Raw genomic sequence first — 24,600 nt, forward strand, 5'->3', positions numbered from 1 at the left:
CTTTCCCGATGTCGACGACGTGAGGTGTTGTAAAATAACAGAACATTTCACTTTTCTATTTATTATTTAATTAATTTCTTTTTATAGGCTAAAAAACAAAGGTTATTAATTAATTTAAAGACAATTTTAAACATTTTCGGAGTCAAGCGAAAGAAAACTTTTCAGAGTTTTTCCAAATGAAAAATATTCTAAATATCTACATCACATACGAAATTTCAGCCTATTAGTAATCACTTAGAAAAAAGGGCGTTATACCGTGGAATAATAATATTACTAAATTTGTGTTGTTTATTATTTAATCACTATTTATAAATAAAATAAAATTTCTTTTTATTAAATGGAACAGTTTCTTGTGCTGATATTTTTGAAAATGCTCAAACTGCCCTAAAAGAATAAAAACAAAAAATTTTGAGTCGTTTGAATATACATAAAAAATTAAAGCAGCTAGGTCAATTTTCGCATTACTTAAAAAATAAAAGCAGCTAGAACAATTTTGACATCACTGTCCGTCAAAAAAATGCACTTGAAAAAATTGCATTGTTCCCAGAATTTCAAACAGCTGTAACTGAGCGAAAAATGAACAAATCCGTTTTACTCACAGTTCTATCGAAAGCTTGTACTTTTCAGTTTTTGAGTTGCTAGCTCATAAATTTATTGGGCTAGGGGTTGAAAATATGAAAAAAATTATCCCTCTTTTTTTTCAGAGCAGACATTATTTAGCAAAATATTCAATAAAATTGTCCTTTTTAATAAATAAATTTTGTGCTTTTCCGTACGCTGTTTTTTGACCGAGTTTTAGACTGAGAAAGCAAAATTGACGCTTTTGAATTGAAATTACTGTATCTAACATTCGGTCTTGTAAATTAAATTTCTCCTCTTGCAATTTTGGTAAAAATAAAATATATCTTTTTTTTTATTTATTAGTTTTTTTTTAAAAAGCAGGTTGCAGTTGCTTTTCGTTCAAGAACAGATTTTATTATTGAAAAACAAAGAAAAATAATTTTTAATTGCTGTATCTCTGAATAAAATTGATCAACAAGGCTTTCTTAAAGTTTTTACTTCTTATTTTTTGTAAAGTTAATTTAACAAATTTGGTTACACCCCATTATTATATTACAAACATTAGCATATGGTCTAATAAAATTAAATAGAGTATTAAGGTAATAAAGAAAAAATTAATGTATCTTTGAAATTTCCCACAGCTGTTTATTAGGTTGTTAACACTTTATCAAAAAAGGTCGACCTCTAACCCGAGGCGTATCTAACCCCCTTTTTGAGGGTAGATGGGATTTAAATTACAAAAAAAAAAACAACTAAGCATCAATCAAAATTTCTAGCTGTGTGTAGTTGTACACATTTTCGTTTTTTTCGACTTTCTAGCTTCAAAATTGACTGAGATATGCCAATTTTAAAATGAAATTTTTTTTGCCCATTCAATCAAATGAAAAAGTATCCATCTTGTAGTAAGCCGTTAGAGATAGAGAAAAGTTTAAATGTAAAAATTACTCCTTATAAAAAAAATTAACAACTTTTATTTGAATCATTCTTTCGTAAACATCACTATTTTAATCGTGAGGGCGCGCGCAACTTAAGAAAAAATTTTAGTGTCCATTTTCTCCAAAACTATAAAAACAGTGTGTTGATTTTTTTCAGGTTAACTTGAACTGGTTTTGTGAAACATTTTAGAAAAGCATAAAAAATTTCCAGAAAATACAATATTTTTCGAAAAAAATTAATTTTCGAAAAATATTTTATAGAACTTTTTGCTCATTTCAGTGAAATGAAAAAAAAAGCCATCTTTGTAAACCGTTAGAGAATAGAGATAGAACAAAAGTTTAAATATAAAAGTTTTTTCTTATAAAAAGTTAAACAACTTTTGTTTGAAATATCTTTTTCTAAACATCACTTTTTACCCGTGAGGTCTCCAAAATACTTTAAAAAATTTCGAAAATTTCCAAATTTTTTTTTTTCTGGAATTTTTTTGCATAATATCCACTAGTTGAAGTTAACCTGCAAAAAATCAACACACTTTTTTTATAGTTTTTTTTTTTATATCTCTAACGGTTTACAAGATGGATACTTTTTCATTTGATTGAATGAGCAAAAAAATTCCATTTTAAAATTGCCATCTCGCGTTAATTAATTTGAAGCTAAAAGTCGAAAAAAAAAAAAACGAAAAGTTGCACAAATACTTCACCTAGAACTTTTAATTGAATTTTGTTTTTTAATTGATGAATAGTTTTTTTGTAATTTGTAAAAAACTGATTAAAACCCTCAACTCTCATCTAAAAAAGGGGGTTAGATACGCCCCTAAGAGGTTGACTTTTTTTGTCGAGTGTTTACACCCTAATAAGCAACTGTGGAAAATTTCAAAGATGAATTAATTTTTTCCTTTTAGATATTTAGTTTATGGTCCTAATATAACAGCAAGTTTTGCTATGCAAATAACAAAATATGTATTACAGTTGAATTCAAAATTTCAGTTTTACTTTGACAGTGATTAAATCTATAAAAACGGGCATTACAAAAAGAAACAAACAGGTTTCCGAATGTATTTATTGGATTTATTGCAAAATAATTTTAGGTCGTGTATATTTTGAAACTCATACAGAAATTAAGTGATAATTTTCTCACTTTTTCAACTCTTAGCACAAAGCTGCAGGATATAAATCATAATTTTGAAGCTAGTAATTCAAAAACTAGAAAATGCAAACTACTAGTTATTTGAACTTTTGAAAAAAAAATAAAAATTTTCTTTTTTTCTACGGGGTAGTGTAGTTTTGCAGTTTACAGAGCAAAATTTTTTCATTTCAATAGAATCATCATGAAGCAAAGAAATTTGTCATTATAATTTTTTTAAATAAAAAATATTTACAGAAAAACTAAAAAAACACATGCAAATTAGTTGTTAATAATCATGTCATACATTTTCTTTGCTCTTGCTTTCAGAAATCAACATTCAAAAACCAAAACATTGTTTATAAAAAAATAATAATAATAAAGGTGAACTATACAAATTTGTAAAAAATTATTCGTTTATTTATCACATTTCGTTTTTACAATTGGAATGTACTTTTTAAATAGAATCTATGGTACCCTCTTGTCAGGGGCAATTTTTACTTTCAATACATATATTAAATAAATAAATAAAGAATCGAAATAAGTAAATTTTCGAAAATTATGAAAAATATTTAGAAAATTTATCGAAAAGGTGGTACATCGTTCTTTCTCCGTGTCTCATATAATATTGTAATATCAAATTTTTTTTATAAATTTTAGAAAATAAAACTAAACGTGTCCGAAAACTGATTGCTTTTAAAGTGTTAAAAAAATAGTCTTTTATACAATTATTACTTTACGAGATTACGTAATTATATTCGATATTACCCCAAATCATCATGAATTGTAACTACAGATATTTTATTAATTTCCATTTTCAATGAATTATATTTTACTAATTTTAAAAATAGTAGCTATAGTGGTATAATAATTTATTTATTCTTTTTTCTCTTTACTGTAACTTAATTTTTTATTTTTTTGTTGAAAACTTGAAAAAAAAACTATGGTTATAAAAAAAATTGTTACACCATCAGCCAGCCATTGAGGTAGTAAACGATCTGCTTACATATATTCAAAGTTTCAACTAATAATAAAATATAGTAGACAAACCAGGTTATAAAAGATTCTCAAAAAATGGGCTTCATAATATTTAAAACAAAACATTTTTAAATCTTAATACTTAAATAGTTTGTATTAAAACAATGTATGGGACAGAGAGAAAGGTCGCGAAATCAGCTACATTTTTTCATTTGTGACATCACATTTTCCAAATTTATTGAAGTATATTCATTTAGTTATTCCTAAACCCTAGCGGTTTCCAGAATGTCGTAAAAATACCGTAATTATTTGGCATTTACGCAATGCCGTACATTTACCGTTATAATTCGGTAATAATTTGGTTATATTATAGTTGTGTTGGCCAGTTTTTATACTATAGTTATCTATACATACACTGCACTTACGCTGTTCAGTTACCAAAATTATACTACTGCATTAATACCCAAATTTAAACTAAAAAATAGCCGCAATACAATAATTTTTCTGGCCATCATAACCTCAAATTTTGAATCATTTTTCGCGATTAACATCATTTTTTGTACATTGTAGATCAGAGAATGGACGCACTGAACATCATAACCTCAAATTTTGAAATATTCATTTTTTGCGATTAAATAATATTCATTTTTTGTATATTTTAAGCATATTTAATATTAAAAAAGATAATTAATAACTTATTTTAACTAACGTAATTCATTTGTTCATTGTTAGGTACGAAAGATTACTTTTATTGACAATGAAAATTTGCGATTTTCGATAATTAAAGAAAAACTGTTTATTTTCACCAGCTTCGACAACGAATTCGCAACCTAAGTAAAATATTATTTACCATAAATCTATATATATAAAAAGAGAGTGTTTGTTTGTATGTCCCCGATTTTCCCTAAAACTAACCATTGACCTTCGGTAGGGGATTATGTCATTGGGTAGCCCTTAGGCTCCCATTGTGAATAAGAGAGTTTGGTGGGGGTGGAATTAAAAATGATCTAGGAATTCATAGAAAATAGATTAAAAAAATAGTTCTAATAGTACAATAGGCCCCACTGTCAATAGTACAATTTTCACTAGATGGCGCTACTGGCGCAAATGTCTTTCGATTTTTCTCGAAAATTCTGGAATGTTCCATGGATTTCTATCGAATTTTCTCGAACATTCTGGAATGTTCTATGGATTTCTATCGAATTTTCTAGAACTTTCTCGAATATTCTCGAATGTTGTATGGATTTTTATTGAATTTTATCAAACTTTCTCGAACTATCTGGAATGTTCCATGGGTTTCTGTCGAATTTTCTAGAATTTTCTCGAACATTCTGGAATGTTCTATGGATTTCTATCGAATTTTCTAGAATTTTCTCAAACATTCTGGAATGTTCTATGGATTTCTATCGAATTTTCTAGAACTTTCTCGAATATTCTGGAATGTTCCATGGGTTTCTATCGATCTTTCCCTTACTTTTCCGTACACACAGAGTGTAGACATAATATTGGGATCGGGCAAAAAAATCTTACTGTTCCGTATACACAGAGAGAATTAAAAAAAAAGTCTTTCATTTAACAATTTTGATATTTAAATGTGCAAAAACAACCCAGCGAAGCGGGTTTAACAGCTAGTGATACTATAAATATTTCGTATCTGTACAGTATTATTGCTACCTATTTTACCACCTTATTGTCGTAAACATTTCGTAAATTTACCTTAAGTATATCGTAAATTTTTCGCAATGTTTCGAAGAAAAAACTGACCGAAACAACTAAACACTTGCTGAAAAATACAGTATTAATACTTTATAACTGCGATATTTTCGGAACTTAAAAACCCGCTAGAGCTAAGTCAAGTGTGCCTAAAGAAGTTTTACGTCAAAAGTCAAAGTATTTTTCGTCTTAATATAAACAATTTATAATTTCTATCTAACTTTTTAAAAAAATTTTCGAAGTTGTAGATAAATGTTGAAGTTGTAGATAAATGTGTAAGTTAACGCACCTATTTTCACTATCTTTACAATCAATCAGAGTTAATAAACATTCAAATTATTCATGATCGCAAAGCCAACCTATCTACAATAAATTATTGAAAAATGGTTTCAAAACTCATTATTGATAATGTGTTTTTGTGTTAATTGAATAGGTCACTAAGTTGTAAGCAAAAAAGATAATTATTATTCGGAGGAAGAGAAAGAGGAATAAATATTTAGTTAGTTAAAAAGTTATTCAAACAAACTGCAGTTATTTTGTAAACACAGCAACAACGTATTCTTATTCATTTACCAAACACGTTGAGATGAGTTTGCTATATTATTTATAATACTCTGAACTACATCGGTACTCGTGTATGTTCCACCCAAATCTGAAATTATCAAAATCATCCATTATTTATTTATATTCAATTTACATCAATGTTTTAAGGTACACTGAAAAAAAATTAAAATAATGACAACCTCATCCCGAAGTTGACCGTTTCATATTGAAATAAAGTAAAAATAATTTCAAACAATTGCCTAACGATTGGAACAAGTACAGCTAAATATTTTTATTTACAATGGAATGGGATTTAATTTAAAATATGAATTCATTGATACAAAATCACTGAAGTTAAATTAACAAAATTATTACTTCTATGAAAGAGATTAATTTTAGTTTAAAGTCATGCATTTTATTGATGGAAAAAAAATTGTTCTTATTTGGAATATATAATCGTGTAAATAAAGCGAATCGATGCATTAAAAGAAAATTTCTTTGCATTTCTTTAAATAGAGTTTTTGGTTATTATGATCGCATATTTATCTTGTCTAGTCCATATGTGATTGAGCCAACTTCATGAAGATTGTTGTTACCAGTTTACAGAGAGTTTGAAATAAACATTGATCATTTTTATATGATTTACCATATTTTTTGGTACATAGGCTTAGAACAAGTCTACAGCTTAAGGTAGTACCTACACGAAAGTGATATTCCAAGAATTTCTCAAAACTCAGAATATAAAATATTTAATTCATAATACACTTGCTGTTAAAATTACAAGATGATTTACCATGCCATACATGAGATATTAGCAATTAAAAGTGACGCAATTTGTACGTGTACATGGGAGAAGTGTATAAAAATACACAAATTTACAAATATTATATTTATTTACCAATGAATGACGTCCACCATCTCTATGAAAAACTAATATAATGTAGAATACTTTATTTAGAAAATATATAAATAAAAATAAAAATTATTTACCATATAGTTTCGATAAAAAACTTAAATAAATAACTCGTTTTAGCGATATTTTTTTATGGAGAGGATATAATAACTAATGGTAAAGTTATATATCATAGTATGTGTGTGTATACGTATAGAAGATTTGTTAGTGAGGAACTACAGTCTTGTGAAAATAATATACGGTATATGTATAATAGTCATAGCACAGTTGATGCACTGAATGATAGTATTAGTCCAAAACTTTTTGACTGGACGGTCGCGGAGGAACTACCTTAACAATATTGATCAGTAATCAATAGTAATCCATATGTTGCTGGTTCAAATCCGATTTGAAGAAATCTATTTTTTTTAAATTACCAGGTATAAATCTTTTTTTTTTTACCTGCTCATGCAGTTGTGACAATTACATCACTATTTTGTTACAATATTTATAAGTGTTAGAACTAATCAAAAAGCGATTGTTTAAAACTATGCTGCATTTCAAAACAACAATATTTGAAATTTGTTAGACAGTATATTACTTTCATACAAACAAATCATTACGTTAGGTTGAGACAACCTCATATCAATTTTGCTTCCTGATCAGATAGACATATTTCATAACTCATTGTCAGAAATTAAAAGTCACCTTAATAGTATTTAATCTTTTCAATGCAGTTTATTCTTGTTTTTAATTTAAGTTTTGGACAAAAAAAAAACTAATAAATTTATTTTATTTATTTTTAAACTGTTATTATTGTTGTTATTTTATTTTTGTTGATGTTATTATTATTGTTACTATTTTATTTCTTTTTTTTTAAATTTTAATACTTTCATTCTTGTTATTTTATTATTCTACGCTGTTAAAGCCATCATTTTATAATTAACTATTGTATAATTTTGTAACTGGGTATTACCCGTTAAATAAATAAATAAATTGGTATGAAGAATTTTTTTTCAGTGTGGACTCATTGAATCAATTATATTAAAATTACCAAAATGCTTACCTGGTGTATGGATGCGGTCAATACTAATAGTTTTATCAATTGCTCGTCGTAATATACCAGCATGCTGTTTGTGTCCTAAATGCTCCAACATATCAACACTTGCATTCAACATGGCAATTGGATTTGCAATATTTTTTCCAGCGATAGCTGTACCCGTATTTCTGGTACCAGGTTCAAAAACCGCATACTATAAACGAATAAATAAAATACATAAAAATACAATAATTCAAAATGATTATAATGGGTTTAATTTTTTAATGGCTTAAATTTTAGTTTTTGATTTTGTGATTTCGAGACAAAGTTACGAATGTCGTGTCCATAACTATATACGCAGCAATTAACCATGATTAGTATTAATTTAACTAACACAACAATCACTATTAATAAAAAATTTTCAAATAAAAATTATTAATCTTAACTCTTGGACCCTAGTAATTTAGAGACAAAATACAGAAAACGAACTGAATTTTAAATATGTTTTAAACGATAGTAAGTTTAGTCCTATTGAAAAAAAAATTCGACAATCTACAAAAATGTCACCAATAAAAAATTCGATAGTGTGCGATTGAATTTTAATATGGTTCGCTAGCTTAGCTATCCGTAACCAAAACTATTTACACGTCATCAATAAATCTTTTGAGGAGAGTCTTTTTCCTGGCCAACTAAAAGTACTGCCATTAAACAAAAGTTTTGCCATTACACAAGAAAGGTGACATTAATGAACTTGATAATTTTAGACCTATTTCGATTTTTCTAAAATAATAGAAGCTATTATGAACGACCGTCTGGTTGGATATTTTGAAAAGTAATTAAAACAATACCGAGTTATCAAAAACTAAACATTCAACATAACAAGAAAGAAGTAGATTAAACAAATTCAATACAATAACATGTGATCATAAATTATAAAAAATAATTTGTGACTACTGCTGGATTTGAACAAGTAATGACTAAAATAATAAAACACATACTCGTGACGCTGCTATCTAATGCATAAAGAATTGACCATAACATAAGATATATATTATACTAATGTCATTACTATCATTATACTACAATATTTTTCATAGCTTTTTCGTTTTTATTCAAGGTTTAAAACTGAATTGACGTCTGGCAAATAAATTTTAGGTATTTGTATGCTTAAATAACATAATATTAAAATAGACGTACTAAAATACTTTGAATTTTTTTTTAAACAAACAAAAAATTTGCGTATAGCACATACTTTGCAATATAAAAATGTCTGGCAACAACAAATTTATGTCTGATAAACCTATCTTAAGTCAAAAATTGAAAACTAGACTTCTTAAAATTCTTTTAAAATTTAGGATTATTCCCTAATTCTTCAGGTAGGATGGTCACTGCTAAACGCAGCGAGATGGCCCAAGCTCTAACTGAAAGAGCAAGAAGAACGACATATCATAAAATCAGCTGACCTGAAATTCTTGTTTTCCCGACGTTGCGAGCTCCAATATTATTCATTTCACTATTTTCTCATCATCCTTGTTATTATTAGGGGACTTAATAATTGAAATAATGTATTGTAGTAAAAAATTTTATTCCATATATTTTTGACTTCTCAGTTGAATTCATAGCAAAGGCCATTGCAATTATCATAATAATCTTTAGCGATTAGTATCAATATCGATAAAATGGGAGCTAAATATTTTTAATCATAAAAAGATTAAGATATTACATTAAGAAACAAAAATTTTTAACATAATGAAATAAAGAGCAAATATTATCAATACCATTTATTATCATAATCGACTACAAATATTGCATATAACGACTAAAAATATTGCATATATAACTAGCAGCATTTATTATAAAATCGATCCCAATTATTATTAAAATGTAAACCCTTCAGGCTGATCATCTTTCGTACCACAATCATTACTCTTGTGATAAGAGAAAATCCCATGCTATTCCGCAAGCACGAAAAACAAAATTTCAACTTTGTTTACTTTCAAAATTTCGAAGGATTTCGAGTTCTGGCTATCTGAAAATGACGTTTTTTTAATGTTCGATCGGCTTTAGATAGCTATAACTTAACAAAATAGAAGCAATCAAGTAGGTTAGGTTGGGCTAGAGTCCCTGTCCTGGGGTGGGACACACTTAGACCATAGGATCCGTTGTAATTCCGAAAAAGGGTTGGCTCATCCCCGGCTACTACTCCATGAACCCTTTGGAGCTGTTTGAAAACAGCAGGAGTGCTTTGAAGTCGACGTACCTTAAGCCGGAAAGGTCGTCAAAGAGAGTCTGGCGCAAGTTAGTCCATCATATAGCAAGAGTTGGGCAATGACCGAGAGGGTGAGACTTTACCTCCTCCTCCTCTCCACTGTGACAGCTCCTGCAGTAGTCGTGATACACTGCCAGGCTCAGGCGTTCAGCATGCCTGTCGCCCAACCAGGGTCCTGCCTTAGCCACAGAAACTTTGCTAACAGAGGCCCTTGAAAGGAATATAAATAAGCTCTTCGGAACGCCTACGATTGTACTCGGACCATGTCTGTCTTGTAGTACCACAAGTGCGCTCCTCCCTCCATCTAAGATTGACCCTTTTTAAGGTATTATCTTTAAAGAGCAGCTTGCAGTTATCGAACGAAACTCCCGGATGCCTATTGATGCTTGTGTCCGACAGTATTTTGTCATTTTTAGCAAGCTCGTCGGCTTCACAATTTCCTGCAATTTTTCTGTGTCCCGATATCCATACCAGGTTTACATTCATTTGTTCCGCCAGTTCATTTAACAACCTACTCTCCTCTGTAACTTAAATCCGTCGGTATAAAATTTGATTTACGTATTTTAAAAATAGGCAAAATTTTTCCAAAACAGTGGCTTAGAGAGCAGCTCCCAGCGAGAACGGATTTGAGTGTAAACCAATGACCAATTTTTTTCTTAATAGTAGAGGGTTTACAGGGAAGAATGTCTTCTCAAACAAGTCTCTCAATTGTATAGATGCTGAGATATAGCCTTTTGAATTTACTGAAAAATGGAATGTTTTTCAAAATCAGAATGATATTTTTTCTGATGTTCCTTCGAGGTAAAAATCGGTATTAAAACCAGTGACCCATCTCCGCACACTTTTGTCGAAAAGTTAAGAATCTGTCCATATACATATAATATGTTATATATTTTTTTAATTCTAGCCACTAATTTGCAGAAACTCTCTCTATCACAAATGCAGAAATTCAGACCCATTTCAATAGTTATATAGAGATCCGTGCTGAATATCTACCTGTATATAATTTATAATATGGCGGTTGAAAACTAAGGAATATTTAAGTATTTCGAAGCCATCCGAATAGGGTATTCCACTATTTTTGAAAAAGTACTTCAAAATGTTGATTTTGCTAATAAAAAGCCACCAAAAATTTATTTGGGAAAAATACACCCACTTTCTTGCCAAAAACTTAAATTAAATTTTAAACCTTTTTTAAACTGTCAAAAACGCGGGCATCCAATTTGATGACGTAATATGGGTCTCACTATACGAAATAACACAAATAAGTTTGACAGATATATTCATAGACATCTGATTATAATAAATATAAATACTTATTCTCTATGAATACATTATACCCAGCTGCCTACATTGAACTAACTGATGGTTTATGACTCATATCGCTATGACATCACAGCAGGGCTTACCCGCGTTTTAGGTCACGTGATATACAGTTGAAAAATAAAAATAAATATTTTAAAAGAAAAATATGCTTTTATGACTCGAAATCAGAATATTTAAGTATATTTTTACAAAAATTTTAACTTTTTCCAAATTTCATGATTTATTTTTGACTAACGATAATACCCTATTGCGGTGATTGAAGTGATGCGAAAAACTCTCACAGACGTTAATAAGTGAACTTTTAGTTTTAAACTAAACTTTTACTATAATTTTTTTTGTTTGCTTTATATTTTGAGTTAAAATTAAAATAAATTTATTCACTATCCTGTAAATCATAGAATTTTGTAAACGTAACAAAATCTTGAAGTGCCCATTCCGTTAGAAATATTGAAAAACTTTTTTTTAAATAAACTTGAGAGAATCTCTCTACGAAACCGTTCATTCTGAAGGGTTAACTAATTTAACAAAGATATTAAAATAACGGGACTTTGAATCCAGTGTATAGTACTCTCAGGGGATGTAATGGGGTTTAATCTCCGTTTTTCAGACATCCATCTATAACAGAGGCAACCCACATCATTATTTTAATATTTATTTATTTTAAACTACATTCGATTACACAATTAAATTTATAATGTGGTCGGAATCGGTTACTTCGTACTTATTGGAAGGACGATAGTGTGATCAATTTACCTCCCGTTAATGATAATTGATCAGACTGCCGTTGCCTGGATTTGAAGCCGCAACCTCTAAGTCAGTAGTCAAACGGTTAAAGGCGATTGCGCCTTTACTCGCTCGGTCACTGAGCCGAATCACTATGAACAACATTGAAATTGAATAATTATTGTTAATGGAGTTCCTGGGAGTTTTGACCTCGGATTTCCGTAATAGTGAATGAATTTGTATGGTCGAAGTGGGATTGTATTTTTTATAACATAAATTGCAAAGTTTACCACATTTTTTCACGCCTTCACAGGTAAACCAGTGATGTTTACGAAAAAATATTTCAAACAAAAGTTGTTTATTTTTTTATAAGAAATATTTTTGATTTTTAAACTTCTAAAACTTCTAAACGGTCTATCTCTATCGGCTTACAAGATGGGTCTTTTCTCATTTGAGTGAATGAGAAAAAATTTTTTAAAGTATTTTCTAGACGCCTTCACGGGTAAACAGTGATGTTTACGAAAAAATATTTCATATTTCAAACAAAAGTTGTTAGAAAGTTAGAGTTGTTTGAAAGTTACTTTTTTAAAAGAAAACTTTTGTTCTATGTCGAACGGCTAGCAAGAAAGGTTCTTTTTTATTTGATTTAATGAGCAGTCAATCAATTTTGAAGCTAAAAAGTTGACAAAACAAATAAAATTCAGATATCATAATTGTGTTGGTTATTTGAACCTTTAAATTTACCGTTTAAACGATAGTTCTACCCTTTTTAGCCATTTCAACCATTTTACAGGCTCTTTTCTGAATCTACCGTTTTTTAGAAATTTTTTTGGTAAATAAAAATAGGAAAATAATTTATATATAAAAAATGGAAAATATTTACATAAACAAGTATTCTATTTCCCGATTTCTATCTCTATATAAATTAGTTAGCTTTAACATGTATTAAACTATTTGAATTAATGCAATTATTAATTGTTTTCAATACGAAATTTACAAAATTAAAGAAAAAACTGACTAATATTAGTTTAGGGTGCGGAAACCTAATATCGCACTTGAAACGTAGCTAAGAACACTCTCCATTAAATTACCTTTGTTACTCATAGCTTTCTCCAAACTGAACCGATTTTGCTTATCATCGCCTCTTTTTAAGTTTGTTCGTATAAGTAACCCTAAACTCAGATTTGAAACATAACTAAGAACGCTCTCCGTTATTAAATTTCGATTTTTGGCCCAATTTCCTAGATCAGTTATTTGTATTTTATAAATACGTATTTCGACTACCAATTAGTTATCATCAGTACGAATTAGCTAATCGTAATTACTCTAATTAAGTATGTTACTCGTTGCTAATTTGGTGGCGGAATGCACACTGATATTTTCGTGTACCTACAATTTATACTGTTCAAAGTATCTGTCAAATGTAGCGTCAGTAACGCCAGCCAATCAGCTTCCTTCAGTTGATTAGTGCTTGGCCAATGAGCATGATTCGTATGCGCAAGCCTATTCGAGTATTTTTTACGTTTCAATTTTGACGTTTAAAATAACATATTACAAATCAAATTTAAATTAAAAATTATAAATAAATCATAAAAGTAAATAATCTTATATTTTTAAAACGCATTAATAATTTGAGAAATTTAACCTTGATTTTGCAATTTTTATTAAATCCCAATTTGGAATAGGTACCTTGCCCAAGTTCATTATTTTTTTACCTAGTTTTTGAATGTGGATGCTTTCATAAGCGTCTAATTCGCAAGGATTGGGTACTGACTTTAGGAGTTTTATGTTCGATTTGTCAATTTTATGGTCATTTTCGATAACGTGAGCGGGTACACATGATTTTTCTATTCTTCCATTCATTAATTTGTCTTCTACTTTGAAGTACATATTTCTTCGAACAATTTTGTTATCCAATGCAACAATGTGTATTCCCAATTGTTGTTCGATGTTAACTTGATCTTTCGGATTTCCAAGTAATTGTTTCAATTTAGTTCTACTGATTGGAGCTATTTTCAGATCTCCGTTAATTTACATTTCGAACAAAAAAAAAAAGTCAAAATCGGTTCATCCGTGTAGGAGCTACGAAGCCACAGGCAGGCATGAATAGCAGTCAAACTTATAACACGCCTCTTCGGCGTGAACTTTTTCATATATATTATATGTCAGCTAAACATTCTATGCATTTTTATTTATTTTTTATTCACTATCTCGGATATTCGAGCTTTTTATGTTTTTATACTCCCGGAGGTCCACTATGAACATTCAATCATTTACTAGTTGATGCTTTACTTAACAGTGTTTTAAATATATTTTTTAAAGCTTGTATAACAGCAACATCGTGCGTATTCAAATCAGACAAATCATTTGTACGAAATTCCCAACGTTGTTTAATTTGTAACCAAACACGTTCGATAGTTAAACCCATTGGTATATTTAATAAAAGATTCCAATCTGGTTGCCATTCTTTTGTTAAAATTCGATCAAATGATTTATCATTAATATAAAATGCATTATATAAAAAAGGTACTTCTTGTATACGCATATTATTTGGTTCAATATTTACACTATTTTGTTGATTTTTATCAATTAAATCATTATATAATTGTTTAAATATCCAACTTTTATTATGTTTAATAAAATGATATAAGACTTTTAAACAAAATTTCCCAATATATGTATTCAATATAGTATTTGTTTGAATTTCAATAAAATACGTTGTCTCAATTAAATTTTGATCATCATTGAATTGTTGTTTTTGTTCATGTTCTAATAATTGATCATTTGTATATTGAATAAAATCATTAATTTGATCTGTATGTTTGTTATCTTCATCAATTGTACATAAAGATTCTAATAATATATTAATATTATTATTATTTGAACTAATCATAATATTATATAATTTCTCATATAAAGCTAATATTAAAAATTGAAATAATACTGAATTATTTAACGGGTATACATTAATTGGTATTAAATTTGTTAATAATTTTGCTATAATTGATATATTAATTGGTATTAAATCCCATAATTGTTTAAATAATTCAATAATTATCGACATACATTGATAGATTGATGCACCCGTGTTAAAAGCATTTAATAAATATTTAATTATAATTGGTAAAATATGATTAACATTTATTAAAATTGATTGAAGCCATGCGGGTTTATTAATATTCCAAATGTGTTTTTTATCTAAATATAAAGCCCATTCGTCATTATTAAATGATTGTTCTAACGTAAAAATAAGTGTATCTTTAATATTATTCGTAGGTATGTTAATTATAATATAAATAATTGAATAAATAATTTCATAATAATAAGAGTCAATATTAAATGGTTGATATTCACAACATAATTTATCCATATCACATAAGAATTTATCACATTTTACATTTCTTTGATTACTGTTATTATTATTTATTAATAGAATCGATTGATATGGTTTATTTGTTTTATTTAAAATATACTTTAATATTAATTTCGATATTTTATAATCATGTATTAATAAAATTTTTAGTAATAATGACCAATTTGTTTGAGGTTGTGATAATAATATATAAATTTCAAAGTAAATTGATTCATATGTATTTAAGGTTATGTTATTGTTATTATAACTAAATAATTCTGGTAGTGTAAATAATAACCAATGATTTGATGATTTATTTGTTTTAACATTAAGTACACCCAAATTTAAGTTATATTTATTAAAAATTTTATATAATTCATGTAATGGAATTGCTCGAAATAGGAAACAGATAAATAATTCATTACATTTGGAGTGTATATCTTTAATTATCTTATTATTAGGACTATTATTAATATATTCATTTATATTATAAGTGATATATGGTAATAAATACGTCACAGATAATAAGATATTTGATATATCTGAGATATATTGTATGTGATTTAATTGGTTCGATTGAATTTGTGTATAACGAACTGTTAAAATCGTTAACGATTCGTTTAACATTCCACTGAAGATACGTTGAGATATTTTGGGTGAGACTGTATGCCATAAATCGTTTTTGGTACCATACATATAAAAATACCACATTTGGATTGTATAAGAAGATCGTTCATTATCATAGAAGATTTTATTCGATGTATTATAATTAATTGACTCGTAATCTTGTAAAATATACAATGATATTAAGCGTATATGTAAATCTAGTAAACGTTCTGCTAACGATTCGGACATGCTTGTATAAAATTTATAACAGTTGTATAAGTCTTGTATATCAGTTGAAGTGTATAATTGAATATAATACCATAAACTATTTTTGATTAACAGTGCGGCACCTAATGTAGAGGTTAGTACAGTTAAATCCGCATGATCTAGCGCCTCTTGTGTTAAAATGTGTAAGTGTTTTAACAGTTGATCACTTGATTTAATTAACATTGTTTTAAACTTGATAGGATCGGATGATTTCACAATTCCACCACATCCAATGATGTTGTTAATATCATCGTTATTTAATTCATCATCGTTTAAATCCGTCACATCGTTTTGTTTTAGATCGTTGTTGTTGATCATTTTTAATAATCCAGAACACTTATTATACGCTGCCATATATTCTTCTTCCCACCATTTAACTAACTTGACGGATGCAAATGATGCATTATGGGGGAAATCTAATTTACCACCAACAACATTTGGACACATTGATTCTTGAAGTACGGTTTGATTATCTCTATAATATTGTAAATCTCTTTGGATAAGTATATGGATACGATCCATAAGATTACCTTCTTCCATAACCTCCATTTTGATCGATGTTTATAAGTTACTTTTATAAACAGCTATACATACAATTTATCTTCTACTGGTTGCAAAAAAGACACTGTTTTAAAATTCTTTTTAACTGTTAATGAACATTCAAACATTTTATCACAAGAATTTTTTTTTCTTGGCAGAAAACATCAATATTATCGGTTAAACATCTAATTTTTTTTCTTTTGATCGCAAAAAAAAAATCAGTTAATGAATTTAGCATATACACATTTTAATTTTTTTCAGTAAGTAGTAGAAAAAAGTACTATCCCTAGCGGTTTCGAGAATGCCATAAAAATACCGTAATTATTCGGCATTTAAGCAAAGCCGTATATTTACCGTTAAAATTTGGTTATTTTATAGTTGTGTTGGCCAGTTTTTATACTATAGTTATCTAGTATGCATATTGCACTTACGCTTTACAGTTACCGAAAATATACTATACGATTACTACATTAACACCCAAATACGATACGATTACTGCATTAATACCCAAATACGGTACGATTAACCCAAAAAATTTCGAATAATAGCCGTAATAACACAATAATTTTGCTGGACATTATAACCTCAAATTTTGAATCATTTTTCGCGATTAACATCATTTTTTGTACATTATAGATCAGAGAATGGACGCACTGAACATCATTACCTCAAATTTGAAATTATCATTTTTAGGGATTAACATCATTTTTTATACATTTTAAGTATATTTAATATTAAATAGGGTAATTAATAACCTATTTTAATTAACGTAATTCATTTGTTCATTGTTAGGTACGAAAAATAATTTTTATTGACCATGAAACTTTGTGATTTTTGTTAATTAAAAAAAAACTGTTCATTTTTACCAGCTTCGACAACGGATTCGTAAACTACGTAAAAAATTATTTACCATAAATAATACCATAAATGTCTCTTATCTGTATAGTTTTATTGCCACTTAAATATAGTTACTTTACCACCTTATTACCGTAAATATTCCGCAAATGTTTCGTAATGTTTCGCTGAAAAAACTGACCGAAACAACTAAAAAATATGCTGAAAAATACAGTATTAATATTGTATAACCTGATATTTTTTCGGAACATACAAAACCGCTATTGATTATACCATGTATATATGAAATATATCATAGTATATTAAGTTTAGTCCCAAGTTTTTAACGCTTAAAAATTTTGATGCTACGACCAAAATTTTGGTATAATTGTTCATAAAATAGGCTAATTAATCCATTTTCGGTTGTCTGTCCGTCTATCTGTAAACACGATAGCTCAAAAACGAAAAATGACATCAAGCTGAAATTTTTTCAGCGTGCTCAGAACATGAAAAGTAAGGTCGAATTCGTAAATGGCCAACATAGGTCAGTTGGGTCTTGGGTCCGTAGGACCCATTTTGTAAACCGTTAGAGATAGAACAAAAGTTTAAATGTATAAAATTTTCCTTATAAAAAAATAAACAACTTTGTTTGAAACATTTTTTTGTAAACATCAGTGTTTACTCGTGATAGCGCAAATTATATGTATTATATGGGAATATCATTTATGCATGTGTGGCATGTATATATGTGTAATGTGACAGTGTAATCAACACAGTCTGTCTATACATGGTATTTCAACAATTAACCCAGCAATTGTTTATTTTCACTTGTTTTAAAATAATTTTTTATCGTTTTTGTAATGATAAAATATATAATGATATAATGACATTCGAAACAACTGTACATCAAAGTTTTTTCGGTTGATGGCAGAAAATGCACTATTTTAAGATTAATTATATCTGTTTTTCATTAAGTTAGGAACAGCGGCATTCACCTTAAATTTTTCGAGTTTAAAATATACATAACATTGGCAGGGTTTATAGTTACCTACTATTTAAAAAAAATTATTCAGAGCATCATAGTTAAGAGAAAAAATCAGATATTTTTACCTCATCGTTTAACAGATATAATCGTTTAACTTACAATTATGGAAAATTATATAGACTCTTATAAAAATACATATAATATATAAAAATGGTCTCTGTTCAATAACGCCGAAAACTGATAGTTTGTAAAAAATATTGGCGCATTTAATAAAAAAAAAAAAAATTGAATGGATTATAGCGCGTTGGATTCAGAATGATGTCTAGAAAAATATGCTAGGTCGTTTTTCGACAATATTTCATAAAATATTAATATTTAAGAATAAAAAAATTCTTAAAAAGAAGGAAATTTTCAATAAAAAACTCCCACTTCCGAAAATATATCTCCATTGTTTATAATTTTAATTTAACGCTGAAAATAGCTCTTTTTACGTCATTTTTAGATTGTAATATTAACATCAAAAACGAGATCTCACTCTAAATAACTTTTTAAAGGTATAAAATATTAATTTAAAATTTAGAAAAAAATTATGGTGTATTCTAAATACTTTAAAGAATTTATTACCGTTGGAAATTTATATTAAAGTTAATTTTCAACAAGCGAGACAATTGTTTATTAACAAAATTTTCTTTAATTTTTGTTTTCATTGTAAACTAACAAAAATGTTTAAATAATTGGCGTAAAATTTTTTTGGTTTAGAGGAGCACTTTAAAAAATTACGTCAAAAATAAGTTAATACTTTTGTTACTTTTGTGATATTGTTAAGCAATATATATATATAAGAAAGACTCACGTCAATTAAAAAAAAAAAAAAATCCACGAAATTTTCTTAATAAACAATTGTCTAACTTGTTGAAAAATTACCTTTAAGATAAATTTCCATGTGTAATAAATTCTTTAAAGTATTTAGAATACGCTATAATTTGTTCAAATTTTTAAGTTAATATTTAATAACTTAAAATTATTTTTAGTATGAGATACTCGTATTTTTTACAATATTACAACAATATAAAAATGACGCAAAAAAACCTACTTTCAGCTTTAAATTAAAATTATAAATAATAGAGATAGACTTTCTGGAGGAGGAATTTTTATTGGAAATTTAAAAATCTTTTTTTTAAAATTTATTAAATATTAATATATTATGAAATATTGGCGAAAAACGAAATACCTATAAGCAATTAAAGATGAAAAAAAAACACCTTTAATTGTTTATAACTTTTACAATTTTTTATTTGCTGAAAAATGTTTCTGGCACATTTTTGTAGACATCATTCCGTATAATTTTGATTTAATTTAATTTTTATTATAATAACTAACGGCCAACACCCGCTGCGGTGGGCAAACAGTAATGTTTACGAAAAAATATTTCAAACAAAAGTTATTGTTCCCAAATCAGTTTTCTCAGAAATTATTATGAATTATAAATTTTACAAATAAACCTCATTAAAAAAAATTTTAATTGATTTGTGCTTTGTGATTTTATTTTGTTTGTTTTTTGTTTGTTTTTTTGTTTTTTTTTTGTTGTTAAAAATGACGTAAGTAGTTGTGGATTTAAAAAAGAGGAATTCGCCTGTGATTGAATGATCAAAAAAAATGCACGACCTTAAAATTGGCATATCTAGGGCCAATTTTGAAGCAAGAAACTCTAATAAAAAACTAAAATGTGTACAATTACTTCTGCTATAAATTTTTATTTTTATTTGCAAAAAAGTGATTTAATAAACCAAATAAACAACTGAGCCAAATTATTGTAGGTAAAAAATTTTCCTAATTTTTTGTTTGATTAAATATTAATTCTTTAGAGCTTAAAACAGTACACGAAACTAGTGTCTTTTGTTATACTTTGTCGGTTTTGCATGTTAATTAAGCGCACTTTAATTAATAAAAACCTCGTTAACCTCGTTCACAATCGATTGAAAAACTTTCTTTTTCGATAAATTTTTTTTTCGATAAATAAATTAACACTAGATTTTAATTTCATCAAATTCTTAAGAAAAGTGTGTTTTTGACCAAATCACGCTAAGTGAGTTTCACACAATAAACACTATTAAGTTAAACTAAATTTTTTAAAATTTTTAATAACTTTTTATTATTTAAGTAGGCATCTCACTTCGAGAACAATAATACAGTTGGACTTAATAAAATTATTTTGTTTTCTTTCTTATATAATGCTTATTTAATTGATTTGTTTACAAAATTATTGATTTTTTTAGAATATCTGTATGTAGGAAAATAGGTTATTTCCAGCGCATATATTTGCGTTTATTAAATATAAATATGTTTTATTCAATGCCGATTGATATAATGGGTGATTCTATGAAAAAGTGTACCATGAACGGAAAAAAATTTTACTAGTATAAAAAAATAAAGCATTTAAAATTGCAATTTTATAAAAAAATAATCGGAAAAAATAGAGGGAACATTTTATAGACCCGGAATATTGTTATAATAACGAATTGGTTTGGTTGAGTTTGTCGACTTTAGACGAGTTGATTGGGTTCTGAAGTTTTTAGGTCTTGCGTTCAAAAATGGGACACTATTAAAGAAATTTTTTTTTGGTGTATTTTTTCCTAAATCCTTATAGAACATTATGATTTTTTTTATAGCGCCCGACCCAAAATTTTCGCAAGTGTGTGTAGAACACACATAGGCAAACGTGGCTTAGTGAAGTTCCTCAGACTTCTGTAACTAATATACGATACGACAGTGATAACCTATTCAGTAACTACCAAAAATACGAGTAAGACAGAGAGAAATCATTATTTTCTACCTATTAGAGAAACTGGGATAGGTAGAAGAATCGTATATCCGTCTCGATTCCTCCTCTGTGAGCAATGCGGACTTGGATAAGGAGACACACATTAAAGTTTATGGCACACAATAAGGTTATAACAATGATTTAAAACAATATTTGTCTCTTAACTTTTACCCTCACCGTTTTTGATAAATAATAAGCACTATAAAAAATTTTAAGAAAAAATTTCGCAATTTTATGCTAAAAATTTGTTATCAACATAATTGACGATTATTCTATAATCAAAAATAAGTGATTCTACGACTTTTTATTTTCAAGCTTAAGGCCTAAAGTTTAAACATTTAATTTAAGTATCATGCATTTCTCAAATATTGTTTAAAAGTTTCTTCGGTTAAAAAACATGAAATTCTACCAAAAAATTGAATGTAATTTGTTAAAATGTTTTTTACTTATAGTTAAAAATAAAATACGAACAAGTGAAAACAAACAATTGACTGAGTTAATTGTTAAAATACTCTGTATTGAAAGTATTCAATATCAGTGCTTGCATTACTTTTTATAAATTAGAAGAGTTTAAAAAACTAACAAAACTATGGCGCTCTTTCGGCAGCCATTTATCTTGTCTTCGAATTTTCGAAGTATTTTCTAGAATTTGTTTTTTGTTTTTCGAGAATGTTTTACAAGACTACTAGTTGAAACTGCCTGCAAATTTTCAATTCTTCATCTTTTTTAGTTTTGGAGAAAATGGACACGAAAGTTTTGTCCTAATTTGCGCCCACACTAACAAACAGTGCAGTTTACAAAAAATGTTTCAAACAAAAGCTGTTTAGTTTTTTAAATGGAACATTTTTTAGATTTAAGCTTTTGTACTTTCTCTAACGGTGTACAAGATGGGTCCTACGGACCCAAAACCTAATTGACCTATAGTGCTCATTTACGAACTTAGCCTCCTATTTTTAGGCACACCTTTTTTTAAGTACACCTATTTTTAGGCGTTACAAACTTGGGGTTAAACTTAATATACTTTGATATATATTACATATAAACAGGGTATAATACTATAAATATGTCATACTAGAAGACATACATATATTTTCCACTTTACTAAACATCAAGTTAAAGATATCTAGTAAAGTGGAAAGTAAAGATGTCTAGTAAAGTGGAAGATTTTTCCCGGAGATATGATCATTAGAAGATAGATGCCATTACTCGAATTAGCCGCATTTACTGTAGCAGTAATTTTTTTTTCAATCACTTGTATCTCAAAAGTGGTGAGTTTTAGGAAAAAATGTGACGAGATAAAAATGATTAGAATAGCCCTATATATAAAATACAATTTCATGGTTTCTTTTCATAATTGACTTTTCTCACATTTCATGAATTTTCAACAAAATTAGCTTCGGCACACACATCGTAAAAGCACACTTTCTAATAAATATGACTTAGTTCTACACATTCATACGAACATTTTGAACCGGGTCCCATAAAAAATCATATTTATCCATAGAATTGCAACATTTTAGCACTCATTTCTTAGATTATACTATTTTTAATGGTAAAAATATTGTAGTATGATGCCAAAATTGTTCCAAAATGTTAAATTTTCATTAAAATATTTAATATTTATGTTTGTAAGAACGTTAAGATTCCAATTATTTTAAATTGTAATAAATTTCAATTTTTTTCCCAACTTCCTAGATCAATTTTTGTATTATATAAATATATTTCAACGATTTGATCCAAAAATAGTAAATAATATTCAACAACATTTAAACAATCCAGAACAGCACATATATATGGCAAATGCTGCCACGAATGTGATACAACTACCATACGGGGTAGAGTGGTAAAGTTGATACAAGCTCATGACTTGTTTGTATGAAAGTATGTAATGTCTTAAAAAATTTCAAATTTTCTTGTTTTGAAATGCTACATAGTTTTAAACAATATTTTTTTAATTGGTTCTACCGCTTATAAATATTATAACAAAATGGTGACGAGATTGTCACAACTACAAGAGCAGGTTAAAAAAAATAAAAGATATCTGTTAATAGCTTTATTAAAAAAAAAATTGATTTCTTCAAGTGGGATTTGAACCAGCGACATTTTGATTACTATTGATTTTAACTCTCCGTTAACAGGTAACAACAATCTTCATGAAGTTGGATCAATCACAAATGGACTAGACATGATATATATGCGATCATAATAATCAAATACTCTATTTAAAACAAACGCAAAGAAATTTTCTTACAACTCATCGATTCGCTTTATTTGCACGATTATATATTCCAACTAAGTACAATTTTATTTTCCATCAATAAAGTACATGACTTTAAACTAAAATTAATCTCTTTCATAGAAGTAATAATTTTGTTAATTTACCTTCAGTGATTTTGAATCAATGAATTCATATTTTAAAATGTAAAAATAGCTCCCATCAAGTAGAACTAAATTTAAAAAATTACTTGGGAATCCAGAAGATGTGGGTCAAAGTAGAAGACAAATTGTTATCAGATTTAAAAAACATATGGGAATCTTAAAACATTGTAGAATCGAAAAATCATGCGAAGCCGCTTACGTTATCGAAAATGATCATAAAATTGACAAATCTAGTTTAAAAATACTAAAATCAGTACCCAACCCAAGCAAATTAGATGCTTATGAAAGCATCTGCATTCAAAAACTGGGCAATGAAACAATGAACTTAGACAAGGGACCTATTTCATTCGGATGTAATAAAAATTGGAAAGTCAAGGTTGAATTTCTAGAATTAATAATAGTTTTTAGGTTAGGATAGGTTATATTGGCTGTCCACAAAGGGTACAATTAGGCTATACAGCCCATTGTGATACCATATATGTGTTTTACTTTTTCCGCTGCTAATTTCATTTATCAGCAACTCACTTATTTTGAGAGGCTGAATGCACTTACTTCATACATGCAACGGCGGAAATCGAAATTGCCACCCTAAGCATGCCGCATACGGAATTTATCAAAGTGATAAATTGTTTACTTCATGATTTATTTTTATACCTTGTATATATGAAATATATCATAGTATATTAAGTTTAGTCCCAAGTTTGTAACGCTTAA

General features: G+C 27.8%; 1 protein-coding gene across 1 annotated transcript in view; it reads right to left on the reverse strand.

The window, feature by feature from the left end:
• Nucleotides 1-349: 349 nt before the first annotated feature.
• LOC123302144 (isocitrate dehydrogenase [NAD] subunit gamma, mitochondrial) overlaps nt 350-24,600 on the reverse strand; it is a 54,723-nt gene continuing 30,472 nt past the window's right edge. The window contains exons 7-9 of the mRNA XM_044884952.1: nt 7,812-7,998; nt 5,884-5,962; nt 350-384 (exon numbers count right to left, since the gene is read on the reverse strand). Coding sequence (XP_044740887.1) covers nt 375-384; nt 5,884-5,962; nt 7,812-7,998 — 276 coding nt within the window. The 3' untranslated portion in view covers nt 350-374. The remainder of the gene's footprint in view (nt 385-5,883; nt 5,963-7,811; nt 7,999-24,600) is intronic.

Source organism: Chrysoperla carnea, chromosome X (genome assembly GCF_905475395.1).
Source record: "Chrysoperla carnea chromosome X, inChrCarn1.1, whole genome shotgun sequence".
Classification (NCBI taxonomy): domain Eukaryota; kingdom Metazoa; phylum Arthropoda; class Insecta; order Neuroptera; family Chrysopidae; genus Chrysoperla; species Chrysoperla carnea.